Source organism: Sceloporus undulatus, chromosome 4 (genome assembly GCF_019175285.1).
Source record: "Sceloporus undulatus isolate JIND9_A2432 ecotype Alabama chromosome 4, SceUnd_v1.1, whole genome shotgun sequence".
NCBI classification, from domain to species: domain Eukaryota; kingdom Metazoa; phylum Chordata; class Lepidosauria; order Squamata; family Phrynosomatidae; genus Sceloporus; species Sceloporus undulatus.
Window position 1 is genome coordinate 226,074,944 of NC_056525.1, and position 23,949 is coordinate 226,098,892.

The 23,949-nt window shown below is 40.0% G+C and overlaps 1 protein-coding gene across 6 annotated transcripts in view; it reads right to left on the reverse strand.

Moving 5' to 3' along the window:
- RSPO2 (R-spondin 2) overlaps window positions 1-23,949 on the reverse strand; it is a 132,603-nt gene that overhangs the window by 57,232 nt on the left and 51,422 nt on the right. For 5 of the 6 annotated variants that reach the window (XM_042466407.1, XM_042466405.1, XM_042466406.1 and 2 more), the window contains one exon: window positions 8,438-8,626. The exons of the other annotated variant lie outside the window; for it this stretch is intronic. In XM_042466407.1, coding sequence (XP_042322341.1) covers window positions 8,438-8,626 — 189 coding nt within the window. The remainder of the gene's footprint in view (window positions 1-8,437; window positions 8,627-23,949) is intronic. 6 annotated transcript variants of the gene reach the window in all.

The window sequence follows — 23,949 nt, forward strand, 5'->3', positions numbered from 1 at the left end:
CACTATCATTGTCAAAGCAAGGGAGACTTGTTAGCAATTAAAGCACGCAAAATAAAATTTAAAAAAAACCTTAAGGCCTCAGGCCACTCACCACCTCCTCCTTCTGCTCCCCCCTCCTCCTCCTCCTCTTTCTGCTCCCCCTCCTCCTCTTCCTGCTCCTCCTCGTCCTCCTCCTTCTGCTACCCCCTCCTCCTCTTCCTCCTCCTTTTCCTCCTCCTGCTCCTCCTCCTCCTTCTGCTCCCCCTCCTCCTCTTCCTCCCCCCTCCTCCTCTTCCTCCTCCATCCTCCCTCCTCCTCCTCCTCCTCCTTCTGCTTTCCCCTCTTCCTCCTCCTCTTCCTCCTCCCTCCTCCTCCTTCTGCTCCCCCTCCTCCTCCTCCTCTTCCTCCTCCTCCTCCTGCTCCCCCCTCCTCCTCTTCCTCCTCCTCCTCCTCTTCCTTCTTCTCCTCCCCCCTCCTCCATGTGCCGCACGGCCTGGGGGCGGGGCGGAGGAGGCAGAGGAGAAGGAGGTGGGTGGTGCGGGGCCACGCATGGAGACAGGGAGGGTGGGGCGGGGCTTCCCCCTTTGCTTCCTCCGCCCCAGGCTGCGCGGCCCTCCTCTTCCTCCTCCACACGGTGGAGGAGGAGGAGGGCAGCATGGTGAAGCGCTGCAACCGGGGTTGTAACGGTTTTTGGCAGCACCCGGGAAGGGAGGGGCCCGGGGCTGCCAAAACGGGAATAATCCTGGTTGCAGCCGGGTTATGGCAACCCTACGCATGCCGTACTGCAGGCCTGAGCCCCATTATTTTTCCCTTATTTCCCTTATGCAGGGGGAGTGTTCCGAAACACATAAGGGAAGGGCCCACTGTATATACTTTTGTTGTTATTCATACAGACTGTGTTACTTTTTAAATTTTGTGAATACCTCACTTTTTTCTTTCTTCTTCTGGTTACGTTAGGTTGATATTCCCATTCACTGATATATACAAAGGGGACCATAGAGATATGAACATGTAAGTTATTTTTTTTAAAAAATCTCTCTCTCTCTCTCTCTCTCTCTCTCACACACACACACACACACACACACACACACACATATATATATATAACACCTCTGTTTATTTATTGTGTGTGGGTTTTCTTGTGTATGTGCATGGTGGGATATCAGGGAAAGCCCTGTTACTCACACTGAGATGAATGCACATCTCATAGGAAAGGAATATTTACATCTCCTAGAAAAACCACTGAATACTGTATCCATTGAGCTTACCATTTTGCATACTGTATATGTAAGGACAGCTGATGAGAGCATCAAACTTTTCTCTCTCTGACTTTCTTTGTCATTAAGGGAGCAATAATTATTCGTTGTTTCTTATTATTGGATTCATACAGATCACAAATAAAGAAAACCATAAGGTGTTATTATTTCCTTTCTTACAATGGAGAGAGTCTGCCTAAAAACATGGAAACATCAAAACAAATTCATTTCCTAATTTCCACAAATATTTCTGAAGTGCAAGTTGTTCATTTAACAGAGTTCCCTGGTTTCCACATGCATATTTAGTAGCTGGACATTGCAGGACTACCCACAAGGTTTTCTGAGTCAAGTCACTGGCCATGCTAGTTCCAAGATTCTGTAAATTGTAACCCAAACATTTCACTTTTTCAATATCTAATCTGGTACAAGATTTGCACTTGACCTGCAGAGAGATTGAGTCCATGTTTATCACATTCAGCTTTGAAAGAACTGTAAAATAAACTTTTGCCCAACCAAAGAAAAGGATAATTGACAGGCCAAAGGAACCAGTGCATAAGAGGTGAAAGTGTATATAGATTCCAAGCCATCCACTACCTTGCTTCTGCTATTATAGTGAGACTCTATCTATCTATCTATCTATCTATCTATCTATCTATCTATCTCAATATAGGAACTCAAAGTGGCTAACAAAATTTAAAACAGTACAAGTTAAAACCGTTAGCATTAACACATTAAAATGTAGATGCAAAGTTTGAAAAACAAATAAACAATTTTAAGAAGTTAAAAACATTACACATTAAAATATATTAAAAACTGTATACAAACCTTACACAGCGTTTAAAGTCCAATCCCTGCACCATGCAGATTTGGAAGCTCTTGTATAAGTCAGCTCACCCCCAGGCCCTAAATAGTCCATACAACCCCATAACAAAAATACAATTTGGGCATGGATTTTTTAATACAAATATTATTGAAACACCTTTGCACTGCTCATGATCTTGTAATGTGTTTTTGACAAAGAGATAGTTGTCTTGCATGTCTTTTTACTAGATCAATCATCCAAGGATACCCTAAGCAAAATCTTAAGAAATAATTCTGCTTCCTTTAGAGAATGGTTAGATTCCTTCAACTCAGCAGGAAAAAAAAACACATGTGCAGTTTAAGGGATGAAATTACATGACACACTGTATGTAGCCAGAAAAACACAAATCTTTAAAACAGTCTTGCAAATTTGAGATGCCTAGATCACATCTACTGAAGAAAATTAGTTTTGAAAATGCATTTTTTGATCATTCTAGAGCTGCTACATTCAGCCACGTGGCATTTACAGTGTTATGCTTGGCCATTCTGGCACGGTCAAATCCACAGAAATATTTTCCCAAAGATATAGATTCTAGACTCTTCTGGTGCAAATTGGTAAATCTTCTGGGTTTTTTTTTTAAAAAAAGTTGAAAATTTCATGTCCTCAAACATATTAATAGGCTAGGCATTTTACCACGAACGTACTTAAGCCTCCCTCTTTAAACATCAGTAAGGATTTTAAATCTAGCCAGAACTATTTTTAAACAGTAAAAACATTGTCAGAGCAACAGGGGGGAAAAATGTCCAGAGTCAAAAAGGGCATCCAACATCAGAAGGAGAAAGACTGGTTGCTATTTTTCATGTATTTTGACAACTTCTGAAAGATAGCAGCGCTGAGAGTTGTATAATGCCCAGTACAAGGCCAGTACAAGACTTTTTGCTGCTTGAAACAAAGGATAAGATGGCAGCTTCTACCAGGCCACCTATCAAAAGTAATCATGGTTGCTTTGATCCTGATAATGGAAGAAAAAACTCCACCACGCTCAAGTCTGATGAGATTCTGGGTGTTATAGTCTTTTTAAAAAGGAAATACAGTGGGCCCTTCCCTTATGCAGGAGATCCGTTCCAGATCCCCCTGTGAAAGGGGAATTCTGTGTATGCTCGGAAGCCCCATTGCAAACAATGGGGCATGTGCTCACAGCGAGGTGCACACATGCCATTTTCTTCATTGCTGTGTGGCTTCAGTATAAGCTTGAAGCTACGTATGGTACACCCAGGTATGGCACGGGTGAACTATATATTTCTAAACTATGTTCTGAAGTCTTTTTTCTTAATTAAAAATTTTCTATCCCACCTTATATCAGAAGATCTGAGAACAGTATACTACTAAAATCAATACAAGCAAGTTCAAACAGTATTTGAACAGATTAAAAACTTATTAAACATATTAGCAAATAAAAACAGGTTTAAATGATTGAAATACCGTGCCCTCCAGCACTTTATAAATGAAAACTGGGACACAGTAGCCAAGCAATATCAAAACATGGTGACGATGGGGAAAGTTATTAAGGAGGAAGAACCCACAAACTAGGAAATGCTGCAGCATTCCTTATACCAGAGTCTATGGGGAAGGACATGAATCTGCTCCCTTCTCTCCTTTCCTTTCTGCTAAATAAACTGAATCCAAATAACTTTTGCACTTTGCATTCAGCCTGCAGCAACTCAAGTAAGATGAGGACAAAAGTGAAAGTGGGAGAAGGAGAAAGAAACTGGAACATTTTAAAAACCTCTGAAAAAGTGGGATGAAGTACCATTAATCAGGACTGTCATTTGGATAGTTGGAATGTATGAAATATTTTAAAACAGTGTGTACAGCATTTGAAGTAAATCAATGAAGCTCAAAACTTTAATAAATGGCCCTGTTTTTATGTGGTGCCTAAATGAAACCAGAATGGGTGCTAACAGGGCCTCCAAACAGAGGACATTTCACAATGGGGGTGCAATGGAAAGACCCTCTCCCAAATCCTTAGACAGTAGACTGACCTCACTGGTGGGACAGAGAGGAGCCCCCCCCCCCCCCCGCAGATCTCAAGCCTCATTTCAGACACATAGAGGGAGAGACACCTCCTCAGGTATTAGGGCAGTCCAGGCTAAAAATCAATTTAGGATGTAGAGAAGAGACAACATCTCAGGATGTTTTTAAAAAAGACAATGTTATTCTTCCAATTAGCCTAAAAGAGTCTTTTCCGTGTGTACACCTCACAACTGATGTAAGCTCAGAAAACACTCTTTATGCACTCTCTGCAGGTGATTTTAAAGTTGCATCACCCAAAGAAGGCTATTAAATATTACTAAGGTGAAATGTGTTGGGCTAATTTGAAGAATAAAATTCTCTTTTTTAACACCCTGAGGCTTTGTCTTATCTTTATATCCTTTCGATTGGGTGTTACCAGTCCTCATTGCTTTTCAAAAATTGCTTTTCAATTTAACAGCATGAACACATTTCAGATAATTAAGCATACACAAATCAATTAGATTTATTTCCAGATTATTAGCTGAGAGTGCTCAGTTCAAATCTCAGTTACGGGGAAATTGGCACATGTCTGAACTGAAACATTTTGCCTCTAGTACTATTAGAATTCCATGAAAATTTCTGCCAATATTCAACCATCTCTCAGAAAAAGGCATATTTCTTTAAAAAAAAAAAATGAAGAAAATGGTAGATTAAAAAACAACACAGCCCTGCAATTTTAAAAAGATGACAAAATAAAAAGTGGGAGGGGGGAAGCATTTTAAATGGAAAGATGTCCTAGCATCACAATTAAAGCATGTAAAGCTGAGGCCAAGATTCCAAAGTACTTAACAAATGAAATATAGAAGCTACACAGTGGGATCATTTTCATTTCCCATCTGAAAGCAGCCACATGTTAGGCATTAAGGAACACATAAGACGACTTGCGTTTTGCATGGTCCATGTGGATACAGAAATTTTGATAGTAACAAACAACGTGACAATTAAAAGCAGTAGAACATGCCCAGAACATACAGCGACAATTCTGTTTGGTGAATTGTCTCCATGAGTACCAAAGTTCTACACTGTATGTGAAAAACAAGTAAGGGTCCAACAAATTCCACTATTTGTTGTTTTTAGTTCCTGTGATGTCAGCTTTGATTTATGGTGATCCTATGAATGAGAGATTTCCAAGGCACCCTGCTACTAATGGCCTTGCTAAAGTATTGCAAACACAGTTTACAGTTCAGTATAGAGTATGCCAATACTTACATCAGATCTTTTGTTACTATTTTTAAAAAAAATACAGAGGAAAGTGAATGGGGAAAACTGATAAAGTATTCATTGATTGATAACATCTGGAATACTGAGAAGCAGTTTCAGCTGGGTAGTGAATGCACTCTATGTTTTAGGTTGCATCCAATTTAATACCATTTTAACTGCCTTGGCTCAGTACTATGGAAATCTGGGATTTGTAGTTTATTGCAACACCAGAGCACTTTGACAGAGAAAGCTAAATATATCACAAAACCATGAACCCCAGAATTGAGCCACTGCAGTTAAAGTGGTGTCAAAATGTGTTTTTTTTTCTGCAATGTGGACAGTCCCTTATTAGTCTGAGGTTTAAATGAGCTATCCAAGGTGCTGAATCATACCCCAAAATAGGACAGGTAAATGAACAGTAAATGGGTGCTTTAGATTAAACCTAGAGCAGATTTGCCACTATGCTAACATGGAAGCTATCAGTCACCATTGCAGCAGGGGGAAGAGAAGTGATAAAAAAATATTAAAATACTACATTTAGCATTAGAATGCACTGAAGAGAAATAGAAATTTAGAAGGACAATTTAATCAAAATAAACTATTTATTTTTTTATTTATTTATTCGAATAGTTATATCCCGCCCTTCAGCCCTAAAGGCTATCAGAGCGGCTTACAATTATTATTTTAATTACACAGTTCCCTGCCCTCAAGCTTACAATCTATTTATGATATAACTGTCTTGGAAACAGTGGAAAACTCATATTGAAAGAAAGAAGCCTGTTATCTTTTATTTCATTCTTTAACCTGCTGCGTTATCTACTGAGTAATGTATGACTTAAAGTAATTTAGGGTTAACAGATTGCTTGCTCTTACTCTTGTATCCACTGAGGTTCTTTCTATGCAACCTATGTACACATATATAGTTTGTTTTTTAAAAAATGAAAAGCAATACTGCATATGCACACGCACGCACATATATAGGCAATATGAACTCACACATTCCCACAGCTTTTTTACTCTTCTTTTCAAATTGCTGAAAGCACACAATACACTGTTGTGTGTTCTCATGTAATGAGATTTCAGCTTCACACAAAAAAAACACAGTTGTGTGTTGGTATGGTATTAAATCTTAGGGGTTTGACAGACTGGCAAGGAAAGGGGCAGCTGCAGGCCACTCCAAAAGGCCAGTCTGCTGAGCTCCTATATTAACAAAATGAGCCTCCCTTCACACTCACATAAGTCTCTGGTCCAAATCACACAGCAGAAATCATTTAGTTTGAGAACGCTTTTACTGCCCCAGCTCAATGTTAAGGAATTCTGGGAAGTCTAGTTTTGTGAGACATTTAGCCTTCCCTGTCAGAAAACTCTGGTGCCAGAATAAACTACAATTCCCAGGATTCCCTAGCACAGAGCCAGAGCAGTTAAAGCAGTCTCAAACTGAATTTTTTTCCCCAGTCTGTTTCCTTTCCATGTTTTGGTGCAGCTGCCAAAACAAGATCAGATGTTTGTCCTTCCCTCTCAGTTTAACAACAGTTTAAACTATTTCATAGTTTGGATAAACTAAACTATCAAAACCCTAAATGAAGGGTGCAATATCTTTTCAACCTCTGTGTTCATTGCAGGGACAGGCATAGCCTCTGTGTGTGTCACCACTACCATCCCACTACCATCCCACTAAATCCCCATTTTGAACAGAAATCATTCCAGTTCCTTGGAAGAATTTGTGTCCGTGGTTTTGTCAGACTACCCAGCATGGATTGGATGCTACATAAATAATAAGAAAATAAATAAATAAATGTAATTAAATAACCATGGATTTTGAACAAGAATTTCTAGCAATTGACAATTCAGTAGGAAGATGGGAACAAACTGTCCAGGAACTACGTATGAAAAGAGGGCTTTTAGGATTACTGACTCATTTGTTAAGACTGACCACACATACTTTCCAAACATTTTCCACCAGCACAAGAGCTTGAGTATTCTGCATTTTGAAATGAATGGCTGGCAACAGGAAGTATTTTCATGAAACATTCATCTTGACACTATGCAATAGAGTGCAAGTATTAAGCTGACTTAGCTGGAGCCCATAGATAGATAGATAGATAGATAGATAGATAGATAGAGTTCAAAAGTTTTGAACCTAAGCATACATTTAATGTCACCCTAATAGCTAACTGCTAGTGTAATGGGACTTTATTCCTGCACCTTCTATGCTGCCCAAACACTTGCTCTAAAAGGCCTCCAAGTCATCTGGAGCAGGTTTTGATCATGCATGGTGGGTGAGGCATCCCAGGGAAAGGGAACCCACACAGTTCCACTGACAGAAGTGGATCCATCAGTCAAACTATTTCAGTGAATCCTGACAGTAATTTCAACCGTTAAGACACAAACTACACTGAACATCGTGGAATTAACTTCTAAGGAAACACACATAGGATTGTGTTGCAGATCTGGAATTTATCAAGCATGAACAATGTTACATTCAAAGTCACCATAATGTGCATGGACAATTGTGCAGACCTGGAAAACGATCTTGGAAAACAACAAAAGAGCACTGTGTTGCTTTTCAGAGCTTGAGCAAGAGCTTTTAGAAATAGAATGTCATTTCACATGTCAAAACAACAATTTAAGAATGAGCACATACTTAGATCAGAATCAAGAGAAATAAAAAGGCAATGTAAATTATGAGCTCCTGACACAGAAGACCACATGTTTTGACACATATTTTCATGTGCAACAGTAAATGTGTTTTGGTATGTAACACACACTGGCCTGTCTGTAACAGGCCACTATGTAGCAGAAAAGGTAACAGGTGAGGAAGAACATGAAAGAGTTATTCTGAGCCGGTAAATATATGAAATACTTCAAAAATTACATCTTATTCTTTTATGAAACCCACAGGAGACTTTTGTTTCAGGGAATCAGTCAACCTAATAGAGACATGCAGAAGTTATACAAGACCAAACAGTCTGTAGAAGCAAACTGGAAATCCCTTTAGGAAAAAAAAAATATTATAATGGGATGGAGCTGCCTCTGAAAATTTCATTTTTATACTTCTTATTTCCAAAACTAAGTCACTGGTGATTGAATTATATACTTTAAAATTTGAAGAAAAATTAAAACTCACTTGAACATCTGTTCATGTCTGGAGCCCGGAGACCATAGTACCCTGAAGGGCAGGAATTCAAGCACTCCCCATATTGTCTCATTCCTTCTCTTCGTAGAAAGAAGAACAACTTGTGCTGACATCTGATGCATCCATTGTCCTTTGAGCAAGACAAGCAACCTTTGCAAATTGGATTTGGTCCATAGTTGGCTGTGAATTAGTTTTTTAAACAAAGAGAGGGGAAAGACAGCAGGGGTGTTAAAATGGAAAAATAAGTACATAACTTTATCTTTCCTTTAAAGGCTGTACATTACAATGAATCAATTAAAGAAACCTTGGGCAGACATGACAGCAATGTGGATACTTTCAATTTGCTTTTGGAAGTGAAACTTGCATTTCTTCACATACCATGTGGAGTAGTTCAACAAGCTAAAATTACTAATATAGATGCATGGTATTAAATACAGCTGGAGAGCAAAATAAAATGAGACACAGCAGTATAAGAGAAGACAGTGGACTACTTTAATTGGAGAGAGAAAGAGTGTGCATATGTGCCTGTTACCCACAAAAAATACTTGCTTTCTGTTATTCAGTCAGAAGTAAGACACATAAGAACTAGGATGAAATGATATATTTTTTTTAAATTTACCTATGCCCCCTTTACCTTCTACTTGGAATTAGTTAATAATATTACATTTAACATGCAAATTGAAATAAGAGTACAGTCTTTCAATATGAATATTTTGTGTCCTTGTAATAAAAATAATGTAACTCATTTTTACATTATAATAAAAATAATATAATGAAACTGTGAATACCATTAAAGAAATTGTTCTTCTAGACCAATGGTTCTCAACCTGTGGGTCACAACCCATTTGGAGGTCAAATCACCTTTTTACAGGGGTCGCCTAAGACCATCGGAAAACACATATTTTCAATGTTCTTAGGAACTAAGACACTGCTAATTTTATGGCTGGGGGTCACCACAACATGAGGAACTGTATTAAAGGGTCATAGCATTAGGAAGGTTGAGAACCACTGTTCTAGACTAAGTAGCAATTAGATCCAGAATTCCCAAAACCAAATAGAAAAGCTATTCTTTTAACTCTAACTTTAGGTGAGATTGCTAGGTCAGGATCATCCCAGACCCTGAGATTTTTGGTCAAAATCCTGAGAACCAAAGATAAGTCGTAGCATTTACCAGAACAGCTTGATGCCATCCCTGAATCTTAGGATGAATATAACAATTAAGAAAATATTAGCCAATTGGAAAATAAATTTTCCAAGTTCAGAGTTTAATGGGGGAGGGGGGAAACAAACTTTCGCTAGGTCTGTTTTTAACACATTTGCAAGCACTGTTTTTAGGAACACATGTAGTCCAACCAAAGAAAGTTTTCGAAGCTCTGTTTTGAACATAAAAAAGCAAAAAAAATCCCCAGCACTGTTTTTAACACTTTCCCAAATGTTCCTTTCAACGTGAAGGAGATGTAGTATATCTTGTCAAGAAAATCCAATGATAGCTTTGCCTTAGCATCACAGAAATGACTTGAAGGTACAGATCACCAGCAGCAACAACATATATCTAGGAAGCAGTTCTATGAGTGGAATACTTGAAATAAAAAAACAACAACTAGTGGCCACTGGCCAGTGGTTTCTTAACAACAATAGTGTATACTGTTTATTTAAATCAGAGATTAGAAAGCTACAGTCATTCCTCCTAACTCACGTATCTGAGATCGGCAACCATGAATATCCGCGGAGGGGCAACCTCCACTATTTTCAATGGCATGCATGCATGGGCCACATGCACAGGGGCACACCCCATTCAAGCCCATGGGGCTTGAATATGTGCGAGTCTCCATTTGGGGGGGGGGGTTCTGGAACAGATCCCCCACAAAAATGGAAGGCCAACTGTATTTTTAAAAGGTTGTTAGTCATGGTTCTAAGGCCTTCCCAGAGTAATTAGTTACCATTTTACTTACTGTATTTTCTGGCATATAAGACTACTTTTAAACCCAGGAAAATCTTCTCAAAAGTTGGGAGTCATCTTATACGCTGGGTGTCGTCTTATAGGGCAGGTGCTGAAACTTCCAAGCTGGACTGGAAATCTGCGGTTGCTGCATATGGTGGGGGGAGCTCAAAATTGCCGCAGGAACATCCCCTCCGTATGTGGTGACCATATGAAAGCAGGAAGGGAGGCGCTGTACAAGTACGGTAGAATAAAATCTTGGAGACAGGGAGGGCTGGGCAGGCAGGGAGAGCTGACCAATTCAAGCAGGCTTTGCATACATGTTTTCCTGCTAAGTACTTACATGTCATAAGCATTTGAGTTAAAATTACCATATTGAAATCAAATCTGATTTTTTAAATTTTTATTTGGTGTGCTTTGGAAGAGGGGTAGTCTTATACGGCAAGAATATCCCAAACTCTATATTTTAACTGGAAAAGTTGGGGGTCGTCTTATACGCCCAGTCGTCTTATACGCCGGAAAATACAGTACCATTTTTAAAATATCCAGCAATTTTGCTTTTCTGTTTCTCAAAAAGTAATGAAAATAGTTACTTTTACTTATTTCTATTAAAAATCTGAGTATTATATGTTGCTGGTCTTTTGTTCAAAACACACTCTCCTCCCATCCATTTCACTGTCATCTCAACACCCACAAATGTGCATGAGTAAGAATTAGAGTAAGTCTAATTTGTAAGCTCTTGTTTTCACAGCTTCTGTCTTTACCTATTAGTCTTATCTAATGTTGATTTTAATTTCCAGTGATCTATTTATACTAACATTTCTTTTAACAAATCTTATTTTCAGTTAATCTGATTGTCTTTTTGGCACACACCTTAAATAATTCCCATCTCATAAGATACAGATCCCATCATAAGATACAGATTGCTGGAAGAGCTATCAGAAGAGATTATGATATAGAAGGAAACTGAGTGGTGGTAGCATAACTTAAACAAGACCAAATTTGCACAGTTTCCATCACAGAACACTACTGAATCATATAATCAAAGAGCTGAAAGGGACCCTAAGAATTATTTAATCCAAACCTTTGCCTGTGTAAGAATCCACTGCTAAGGCAACTCTGAACTTCTGAAAAAGTGTTATGTTACTTCTATATGCTAAGGAGCAGCTCGTCCTTCGTTGTGAACACATAAAAAGGCTCTGTTTCTTCATGGAAAGTAATATTCTGGTGGGAGGAGTCTCAGAAAGGAGGCCAAACCTTAAGAGATTTTTTTCTTTTTAAAGTCAATAGTCTGACTGATTAAAGATCTTAGGCCCGGTATAGACAGGCCCTTTGCAGTGCACCCATGATGTGCTAGGGTTGCTTGGGGGCGGGGCATGCACATGCCCTGCAACCCTAGCACATCATGGGCAGGCCGCAGCTGCATGTCACCATCCAGATGGTGTGCACAGCGATGAAGTGCCAGCAGCGCAGTGTCCAAACGGCCCTGCGCCGCTGGCATGTCATCGCACCGTCGCTGGCGCTTTGGCATGGCACAAGTGCGTATGCTCCTTTCTTGCTGCACAGCAGAGCTGTGGAATTTGGTTGCTACAGCGCTGCTGTGAAGCAAGGAGAGGCGCCTCCCTGGTGCCTCTTTTTGGCGCTCTGTATCACGCCTTAGTACATGGAGTTCCTTTCACACACTGGTTGACATCCTGTTTGTGACATATGCAGGCATTAAGTCCATCTTACATCTTGGTATGTCTTTGGTTGTTGCAGAGGGTGGCACTGTCTTCCACCCTCTGCAACAATCAAAGCCCACCCCCCACCAACTGTAGACTCACCATTCAGCAACTGTTGCCCCCTCACACCCATTCCATGGCTAATGGAGAGTGGAGGGATTGGAGAAACGCCTGTTTATGTCTCCATAGCCAGAAACAGAATGATTACATCCAGTGGTGTACCTAGTATATTTGACAACTAGTGTCGATCATTTCTCAGTATCCCTCTCCTCTTTTTCACAGCATTTCCCATGTCTGGCAGAGCTGCTGGGTGAGTGGGAGAGGAAGGTTGCTCTCTTTACCACCTACCAAACAGACCCGCCAGACCTGGAAGGCAGCCCTCCCACCAGTGCACTGAGTAACACCCCCCTCTGAGGTGTCACCTTGTGCAGTCCATCCCTCCCACATTTACCTGACAGCATTCACTGAGACTTATAGAGATCAGCAAATCTCAGCAGAGAATGTAATCATTTCGTATTTGGCAATGGGAACATAAGAAGGAACTTCTCCAATCCCGCTGCTCACCAACAGCCACAGAATGATGGAGTGGGAGGCTGCAGTGGCTAAACAGTAAACTGGGGAGTAGATTAAGAGAAGTTATGTAGCTGAAAGAAGATACATAGCCTGTGGAACCATTATGCTATGATGTGTGCTACTGGATCTCGGTCAAAGACTCTTAACACATGAAAGTGAAGGGCAAGCTTCCATGGCAATTGCAGGCCCATAAAAGAAGTGGCAAGTCCATGTTACTATTACATCAGGTTGCCATAAAATTCCTATAAAGTAAAGCATGGGGAGAATTAAGATAGGAGAGTTTAATGTATCAGTTCTACTTTCTCCTGCTTTCAAAGAATAAATCTCAAATACTTTCAGCTGAACTTAGAAAGACATTTTGTGAATTTTGGAAACTTCCTATGAAAAGATGAAAAATAAACCTCTCTGACCTCTGCACTGACCAAATTCAACAGGTACACCTATTCTGACAGACATAAAGAGGACTGGGTTCTGCCAGCCTGTCATCTTGGTGTTACAGAGATGAATGAGCACAAGGTGTGGAACTCATCCTTTGTCTAATACAGTACTATCTCATTTCCACAAAGTTTCCTCATATCAGTTGTTTTCCTGTCAGTGAAGCTCCAAAACTAACTGTAAGTCATCACAGAGAAAGCATGTGTTTTGCAATGTAACCATGATTTTTAAATACTTTTATAGTTACAGGACTGTGGCATCACTAAATGGTGGAGAAGGAATATCACATATTCCAAGTGCTATTTATTTATATATTTATTTCATGGAGTTATATCCCGCCTTTCTCCTACAATGCTAGCTCACATTGTGTCCCATGTTCTTTGCAAGTATTTTGTTTTTTAAAACAAGGTGGCTGGGAGGAGAGTGCAACACTACCTGGTAGTGCCTTTCAGCATTCAGATTTTTTTTAAACCCTCATCCACTTGGATAAAACTTCTGAATAACTCTGGAATATTTTCTGATCCCATGAGTATTTCAATGTGTTTGTGGGTGTAGAATAAAGGGTTTGCTTTTTTGGAACTATTCTTGGAGAGGGGACATTTGTTTTAAGAGAAAACATTCCAATAAAAAAACTTCCCTGCTTATACAATAAAAGCCTGTTCAGTAGCATCACTAGGGGCTGCAAGGGGTACGAACTGCTGGGTGACATCCCAGAAGGCAAAATCTGGTAGAAATTGACTTAAAGGCACATATCCACAAGTAAAAAAGGAAAATGCAATAGATTTGTTGGGATAATTTTTGTTCCAGCTGTCTTCTGTTGAAAATAAATCCCTGTACTTGGTAACTGGATTAAAACAGATGACACTGTTGGAAAGTCTTGAGGTGACAATGTCATAATGTCTCTCTGTGAGTTCTGTAACAAAATGCATCTTTGGGGTATTAAAGTGACCCATCTGGTAGGATGGAGGTTAAAACAAGTAAAAGCAGCTACTTTATTTTCTTTTGATTAAAGGGAAGATAATTGCTTTTTAGAAAGGTGTAATTTGGCAGAACTAGTTGAACTAGTAGAACTAATGTTGAATAACTACTTGGGAGGCCTTGTGGATGTAACTATGGCCCGTTATAGACGGGCCTAAAAGTGTGCGCTCTGTGCGTGCTAGGGTTAGGAGGCGGTGGCGCTTATGCACACCCCCAACCCTAGCGGCGCGGTTGTGACATAGTGGGGCCGCACGAGGGCGCATAGAGTGCCCTTTCTGCGGCCCTGGGAGCTCCATTTCGGAGCTCCTTCCAGGTTTGCGTCACTGGGCGCAGCCTTTACATGGCTGCACCCAGCGACGCAGAGAAGACCCGCCACCCCCGAGTGTCCTTGGGGCTTGAAGCCCCAAGGACACCCCTTTCCAGGCCGCGGGGAAGCGGCCTTTTGCAGCTTCCTTGCGGCCTGGAAAGCGGCGGATCAGGGCCTCGGAGGCTGCCGTTGTGGCAGTTGAGGCCCCGATACACCGAGGAAAGCAGCGCCTACAGGCCGCCTCAAAGGGGTGGTCTGTAACGCGCCTATAACTAATTCATTTCCCACGTTCAAATGGACATAGCAGCTCTTTTGAACAAAAACTGCACCATTTCCAGGGGTTTTAAAAGGAACATGTTGGATACTTCCATTGTAAAGCATTATTCTCTTCTTTCACTCTTTTTTTCCCATGTAGGGATGTTAAAAAACAATAAGAAATGTTCTTGTCCTCAGCCAGAACAGTATCTTGCACATTTAGATAATACATTTTTGAAATGCAAACTGCCACAAGATTTTTCATCTTATGCCAGAATAAAAAAGTAGAAACTTTTTCACCAGCAGCAGTAGTTTAAAAATTATTTTAAAATTCTATTTTATATAAAATATACTTTTTGCACAAAAATTGTGTGAATTGTTTGCAAAAAAAAGTCCTCAAATGCAAGATAGATAGATAGATAGATAGATAGATAGATAGATAGACAGGAAAATTTGAAAAAACTCATCTTAATCCAATAGGGAGAAAACCTACTTATTTTATTTTTATTTTGGCATGCAAGAATTAAATAAATGAAGATTTGCATCCCGAGTCCAATGATCCTCTCATTTTGAGATGTCGCTCAGTGGGATATAATGATTGGAGGAAAATATGTTGGTTACAAGGAACTGTTTTGGCCAATAGTGAATTCAAGCAGAGGTGTCACTAGGGGCAGGCAAAAGATTCAGACTGCATTGAGTGATACCACCAGAGGGGAGGTGACACTGTGCTTGGGCCCAGGGTACTTGGATGACCGCCTCTCCCCATATAATCCGCCCCGCGCTCTCAGGTCGGCCGGGAAGCAACTGCTGAGGGTTCCTGACACGAGATATTCCGTGACTGCACAGAGGGCGTTTTCTATCTCGGCCCTGCAGCTTTGGAACTCTCTTCCCGGTGAACTCCGCTCGGTTACCTCCCTTGACCTGTTTAGGAAGAAGTTGAAAACCTTCCTATTCCAACAGGCTTTTCCCTAGACGCTATAATATCTGCTCTCTCCCCGTGGCACTAGCACTTTAAACTAGTCTATTGTTGTGGTTATTAATCTTGTAATTTTTTTATCCTGTTTTTTAATAATAATTTGATGTATTGTTGTGATTTTTATATGGATACTGTTTGTAAATTGTACATTGTGTAGTACCCTTGTTGTAACCCGCTTTGATCTGCCAAGAAAAGCAGGCTATAAATAAACAGTTTATTATTATTATTAACAAGGTGCTCCAAAGCCCCATCCCCAAAAAGAAAGGGGGACTCTTCTTGGTATGCCACTCTCCTTTGGGCGGGGGGGGGGGGGGGTTGAGGTCAGGAGTAAAGCACAGACCTTTCTCTCTGCTCTTCCCCTCCCACAGCCTTCCCCTCCTGATATGTTTGGCTCCTTTCTGCTATTATCCTTTGGCGGGAGGCTGATTACTGTGACATCCTCTTTCCTGGAGGGCGGAGATCTTTTGTAACTAAAAACTGTTCTTGCTCAGAGGGCCATCCCATATTCTCTGATTTGGGTGGTGCAGGGCAGTGATGGTAATATATTGGGTTCTCCAGGGTGATACCCTCCTCCTTATCCTCACCTACATCCCCAGGGGGTCCATGGGGGTAACACCAACCCTGGTAACACCACTGAATTCAGATGGAGAGTGTGCACACAGAAACTACACCAAACAGGGCCATGGATTAATATGAGGAAAGCACATTCCAACTCTTTAATTCTATGATAACTACCATTATTTGAATGATTAAGATCACTTACATCTTTCAACATCAGAGACGTAGTATAATCACTCAAAAATTCACTGGCTGTCATTACATATAAATGTAATTACATACATATGTACACAGAGACACACCATTCTGTCCTGGCTGGCATGACATACAACCATCAGCACTTGTCTATCTCTACATTTTCCATTACCCTTCCCACCACCTCAACATCCTCTTATGTATGACGCTGACTACATAACACTCCATCCCAAACATTTTTGCCATGCATTTATGTCTCAAATAATGAAAACTAAATTTGTTTTCATCAGTCTTTTAATATCTAAAATATTTCAGCTTGCTGCTCTGGACTAACATTAGTCTCATATGCAGGTGAATAAACAGAAATTTAATTTTTCCCCTTTGATGGCTTGTTTATTTTGCTTTTTATTGTAAGTTCTAACTTTTCCAAGCCCCAAAAATCTGCAGGGATCCAAAGACAGGAGGCTCCAACAAAAACACAGGCCCAAAATCATATCCACCCAAACAGCCAAAGACAAAAAAGAAAAGAAAAGAAACTGAAGCATAAAAAAATCCAAAAGATGTGAAGGAGAGCAGCACTTAAAATCAAGAAGTGCAGTGGTATAAGAAGGAAACCAGATAATATAAACTGTTGTCGAATACTTGATGCTTGGGACTCATTAATTATAAAGCTAAATGAAAACTAAAACTAGTGGCAGGTGAGGGGTAGAGTGAGGAATGAAGTTCCACAGATTGTTCAGTAATATTTCACTAATACTTTCGATTTATATCAAGGTGATTCAAGATGGAACAAACGAAATGTTTCTATCAGCCTCTGTACCAATTAGAGATCATTCATATGTTAACACTCACCAGTGGCTCCATCTCTTTTAAGCTTCCCTTGTGTAGACAAAACAGTGCTGTTCCCTGTGGCATTAGAGTTTGAAATTGCTGTTTTAAATGTGTCACAACTGGATCGTAGGATTGTTTTCAGGCTGCTTTTAGGAGCTTTTAAAGAGTTTTTTTAAGTGTTTTAAAAATGTTTTTATCTTGGTATAGTTTCAAATTGTTTTTATTTATTCATTGCCTCAGGAGCCCTTGTGGGCTGGGAAGTAATACCAAGATAGATAGATAGATAGATAGATAGATAGATAGATAGACAGACAGACAGACAGACAGACAAATATCCTTTCACCCTTGTCTCCTACCTGGACTTGATCCATAAATAACTGGGGACTCAGTGCCAGAGCCAGAGATCTGGCAAGTCTAACTACCAGCCAGACTCCCAATCTGGATTGAGAGGCCCATGTCTACTACAGTCCTCTCTCCGTTCTTGCATATTTAGGATCCACACCTCTTGATTATCTGCAGGGGGTGGATGGAGGAAGTTAAAATGGAGCATGCGCCTGAGGCATGCACCTGTGGTGCACCCCTGCACACCCCCATGAAAGTGCACCTCCATTCAAGCCAATAGGGCTTGAATATGCAGTTTTTTTTTTTTCTTTGAGGGGGGGGGGGGGGTCCGGAACAGATCCCCCACAAAATGGAGGGGGCACTGTATTTGGTTTTTAAACACACACACACACACACACGCATGCATGTACCATATTCAGAATGGAAATAGATTGGTTCCCAATTGGCAAAGGGGTCAGGTTGGACACAGAAGATGATAGGAGGAAAGAATATCAACAATCTAAGATATGCACATAACACCATACTACTAGCAGAAAATGTCACAGACCTGGAACAACTACTAAGAAAGATCAAAGAAGAAATTAAAAGGCAAGCTTACTGCTGAACATAAAGAAAACAAAAATAATGACCACAGGGGAGCTACAGATATTCACCCTAGACAATGAGGAAATATAAATAGTAATAGAGTTCCCATACTTTGGGTCAAACATTGATCAGAATGGGGATTGTAGTCAAGAGATCAGAAAACTGGGGATGGGGAGGGTAGCTATGAAGGAACTAGAAAATGTAAAGATATACAACTAAGCCTGAAAGTTAGAATTGTATAAGCCATTGTTTTATCATGTACCGATGCAAGAGCTGGACAGTGAGGAAAGCGGATATGAGGAAAATCAATTCATCTGAAATGTGGTGTTGGAGAAGAGTGCTGAAGATACAGTGGGCCCTTGGTATCTGCTGGGGTTTGGTTCCAAGACCTGTTGTGGATACCAAAATCTGTGGATGCTTAAGTCCCATTAAATACAATGGCACAGTGAAACAGTATCCCTTATATAAAATGGAAAATCAAAGTTTGCTTATTGGAATTGATACTATTTTAAATATTTTCAAGCCATGGATGCCTGAATCCATGGATAAAAAATCTGTGGATATGGAGAGCCAGCTGTAATGTGGACAGCCAAAAAGACAAACAAGTTGGTCCTAAAAATCTTCCTGGAAGCCAAGATGATAAAGTTGTACTTTGGCCAAGTCATGAGAAAGCGTGACTCACTAGAAAAGACCATAATGCAAGGAAAGGTAGAGGGATGCAGAAAGAGAGGAAGACCACATGCTAGATGGATGGATTCTATTAAGGAGGTCATAGGCATAAATTTGCAAGATCTAAGCAGAGCAGTGGAGGATAGGGAATCTAGGAGATGTCTCATCCATGGGGTCACCATGAGTCAGGATCGACTCAAAGGCAGTTAACAACACCAGCAATGGTGTAGTGATTTTTTTCCCCTTGAGGAAGACACACTCTTTTTCTCATTTGGTTCCCCACAAGTAGTGGAAGTCTATGGATGAACTTCACAAGGCTTTTTGCAAGGAACAGGATGATTACCATAAAGTATTCTGCACACGTATAAAATGTGCAATGGAAATGAAGAAATTCTTTTGCTTAAATATATATAATGCATTCCTATACATGTGCACACCATTAAAAATGAATTCATCACAAAGACTTTTACAGGCCCTGGGTTTCTCTTTTCTCTTAAGTTCAATGCCAGAAAAATATTTTTGTTTTACAAAAACACTTCTAATTTCTCTGGCAATTTACTCATTTTTAAAAATATGGTCCTCTACAATTTCAAAACAGGCTGTTTCTTTATTGCAATTTTTCAGGCCATGTTTGACTCCATACCTCTTTTTAAAAACCACTAGTGTGAACTTCCATGCCAGTAATGGATATATTGACAGAACCATAACAAAATTAGAAGGGCATCACTGGAAGGACCAATCTGCTCCTAATTTAGAGTAGTGGATAGCTGATATATGTTTCTCATTGATGTTTGAACTGGCTCTTTTTCAACAGAGAAGCAAGGAACAAGACTTTCAAGAAACCTGGCCTAATTTGGTTGAGTCATTTGTTTTGCCATTATATATTGCTCAGAACAATTTTCTATCCTTATTTTTATTCATATATTATTATTGAGCCAAGGTGAGACCCTTTGTTAAGACTATTGTTATACAGTCTATATAGTGTGCCCACGTCATATGCAGGCGCCTTTTACGCAGCTTTCAGCTTATGCTGAAAGCAGCGTGACAGACTTTACAATGGCACACACGCCGTGCCGCACATCATGCATGAGCCCATTATTTTCAATGGGGCGTGAGCATACGCACTATTTGCCTTATGCGGAGGGGTCTGGAATGGATCCCCCACATAAGGCAAGGGCGCACTATATAAACAGCCTGGGTTCAGGTTATCTGAAGAATCATATCTCCAGTGTTTTAAGGTCATCTGGAGAGGCCCTCCTTTCTGTCCCACTACCTTCTCAGGCCCATTTGGTGGGGAAATGGAAAAGAGTCTTCTCAGTGGCTGCTCCAAGACTTTGGAACTCCCTCCTCAGAGAGACCCAGATGGTCCTATCCTTGCTGTCCTTCCAGGGGCAAGTTAAAACATTTTTGTGCAGCCAGTCCTTCACAAACGGTTGAGGTTAGGCTCTTAACACTGAGTGGTGCTTGTTTTCAAATTTCTAAGAGTGTGTGTGTGTAAGCACTCAAAAACAGTACACTTTATTATTTGGGGGGGGAAGTGGAATATAAACATAATAACAATAACAATAATGTGGGATATAAATATAATAATATAAGAGCCGATACAGGACAGGCCAAGAGGCCAGAAGCCGCACAAAGCCCTGGAGCACAGCTTTGGTGCGGCTTCTGTCCTCTTAAGATGTATGTGTCATTTAAACAACATACCTCAAAGTGACCCGAAGCAGCTTTATTTTGGCCTGTCTGTACAGGCCCATAATATAAATGTAAAATATAATAATTATTATAATAATAAATATACTAGGCCTTCCGCATTTGCTGGGGTTAGGGGTACAGGACCTGCATGAAAGAGGAAAACCACAATTAAAAGTGAGAGAAGTGTTTTTTCTAGGAATTTCTAGGTCCTCTATCAAGTCACTATGGTCAGCATCCAGCACAGTCGTGCTGGGGGTCCAGAAATGCTTAGAGAGAACATATTACAGTACTCAAATTCATGAATAATCGAAGCCACAAAAGTTAAAGCCACAAATGTGGAGGGCTGACTGTACAGTGCTATATTCCATTTCAACTATAATGGCAATATCATATGGAATCTTGGGGTATACAGTTCGGTGAGTTCTGTGGCTGAGAATTCCACATACTCCTTCATAAATTGCCAATCCCAGGATTCCATGGGATGTTATCATGGCAGATAAAGTGGAATATAGCACAACAATTGCATAGTGTGAATGGGCCCAAGGTCAGATGAATAGTATTTCACCATCAACAAGCACAAATAACCAGAAATGGGGGTTGAAATCGGTAGCTTGAACAGTTTATCCTCTTATATGAGAGTGAACATAAACTTGGCAGTGTCTGAGAAGGCATTTTGAGGATGGTTTATTCTATGGGCTTTGGGGCAGAGAAAATCAAGAAATGGCTTATTTAAAGGAATTTAAAGTTTAGTGAAGTGTCCTTAATGTTTGGCATTGTGGTGACAGTATGGTGGCACTAATACTATCCTTTCTTATCTTGACTGTACTCAAACTTATTTATCTAAATTCCAAGAGGCTGGAAAAGGTCTAGAGATTACTTCCAAGTATATAATTTTTATGTGGATGCTATTTGTACTCACTGAGTATCTGTAATTTGGAATGGTAGTTTCAGTTGCATTTTAGCCTTAGTTGAATTCTACCTAGAGTTGAATAGACCTGTTGTGTCTTTCACAGTGAACAAAAATTTTGGGACCTCAACCATTCTTGTCACAGAAAGACAGACAGCTCCAAGGTGGCATTATAGCTGAAAGTCTTCATAATACATGATACCATACTATATACATGCTGCCTAAATAAATGTATCAGTTAAGGACATGACCCTTAACAGCTCCAATGTTTCAGCATTTTGGAGCTTGAGTAAACACTGAAAGCCCTTAAAACAACATGTTAAACATATTTAAGATTTTTATTTAATTGAATTTGATTACATTTCGAGAAGGCTATGTTTTTTTAACCAAGTGCAGAGGCTGATAGAGTTCTGCAGCATGGATTGGAGGAGAGCCACTTTGAAAGTAAGATTGCCAGAGTCAAGAAGAATAGCACTTTTTTTAAAAAAAAGGATCTGTAGTCACATTGAATGAAAATAACCTCAAAAGTACATGTTTATGTCACATAAAGTGTCATTTTCCAAACTACATGTTGTCATACCCTCATTAAGCCAACCAAAAAATCCTTGTGCAAGCTTCTGAAACCATAGTTTCTTCATCAGGCAAAGATGTTTCAAAAGCATAAAAAAGGAAGGGGGGATGTCCTCAGGCAGTATGAGAAGAATGGCATGCAGACTATAAAATTAAACTTCTAAACACCCCACCTTACAGCCCTGTACTCTACTTGCCAGAAACAAGAGGAAGGGGGGGGGAAGGGGGGGGAGTATGAAATTTGGTTATCTATTTTGGAAATACAGAAGTTCAAAAAATTAAAATCTGTTTCATGATATAGATGGCTACCCTTGCACAAAAGTGCCATTTGTTAAACTGCTTCACAACATACTTGGGGCTAATGCTCATCTTGTTTAAATATATGTTTATTAATCTAATGCTCAGTTTCAACAGTTTTAAACTATTAGTTTACTCATCTCTACCAAATCTTTATGGGACCGAATCAGAACCAAATTTCCATTCCATTTCTTTTTTCTACAAAATATATCCTTTGTTATTATAAATTCCTTCTATTACCCAAAAGTGGAAATCTGATACAGAATGTTGCATTTCTTCAAAATGACCAAAGAGAGGAACTCCCATCCTTCTATTCTTCAGTTTCCAGAGGTGTCCTAGTCTTCATTTTATGGATCTGGAAGTTATTCCTGCATAAAGATTTTTTACATTTATATTGTTAAGGTGAAATATATTATATTAGGTGAAATGGATTCTAAAATTTAAATCTCTATTGCCTTTAGGTTTGAATGAAGATCTGGACCAACAGTCGTCCCTCCATATGCATGTATACAAAGCCTGCTTGGATTCGTCAGCACTCCCTGCCTGCCCAGCCCTCCCTGTCACCAAGATTTTCTTCTTCTGTACTTGTACTGCGCCGCCTTTGCTGCTTTCATATGGTCACCACATACAGAGGGGATGCAACCTCTGTTTTTGAGCTCCCCACTATATGCAGCAACCGCAGATTCTCCAGTCCGGCTCAGAAGTTTCAGCACCCACCCTAAAAGATGACACCCGGCGTATAAGACGACGCCCGACTTTTGAGAAGATTTTCCTGGGTTAAAAAGTAGTCTTATATGCCAGAAAATACAGTATTCACACATTGTATCAGTTTGCAAAATTTAAAAAGGAACACAAAGCATTTGCATATTCTGTCACACACAAAAAATAATAATTAAAATAAATGCCGCTTGCAAAGCGACCAGTGTGAGAGGGGAGGCATGTTCTGCCCACTTCCCTCCCTCTGATCTAAATCCCTCCCCTGAACTTGACCCAAGCATGACCGGGGCCAAGTTCACATTTGCTGGCAGCAGAGAAGAAATGAGTTTTCCTAAAAGAAACAGGAAATAATCCACTTTCGGAAAAAATGCTCTAAGGGGGGTTTGCCCTGGATTGGGTGTGCAAGACCCTAATTCTGATGTGTTTAAACTGGTGCCAATGGGAACTTCCCATTTTTAATCCCGGTTACAATTTGGTACAAAAGTTAGCCTGAATGGCCTCTAAGAAAACTCATGCTACCAGCTTCTTTCTTTCAGTTATTCTCAAAAATGCTACAAGATCCCTTTGTATACTGATTTTCCAGACTAACACAGGTATCTGTAGTCAAAGGCTTTCATGATTGGCATCCATAGTTTTTTTGTGGGCTTTTCAGGCTATGTGGCCATGCTTTAGAAGAGTTTATTTCTGATGTTTTGCCAGCATCTATGGCTGGCATCTTCAGAGAATATTGGCATGGAAGAGAGAGGGTTAGGGGTTTTCCCAGCAGACAATGATCACTAATTAAACAGACACTAATCCTCTTTGCAAAGCCTCCCGCCCTGAGGCCTTGCCATTCAACAACAGAACAATACACAGATTAACATAGAAATCATTCCTCCCTACCAAGGGTCACACAGTATGTTTATATATATATATATATATATATATATATATATATATATATATATATATATATA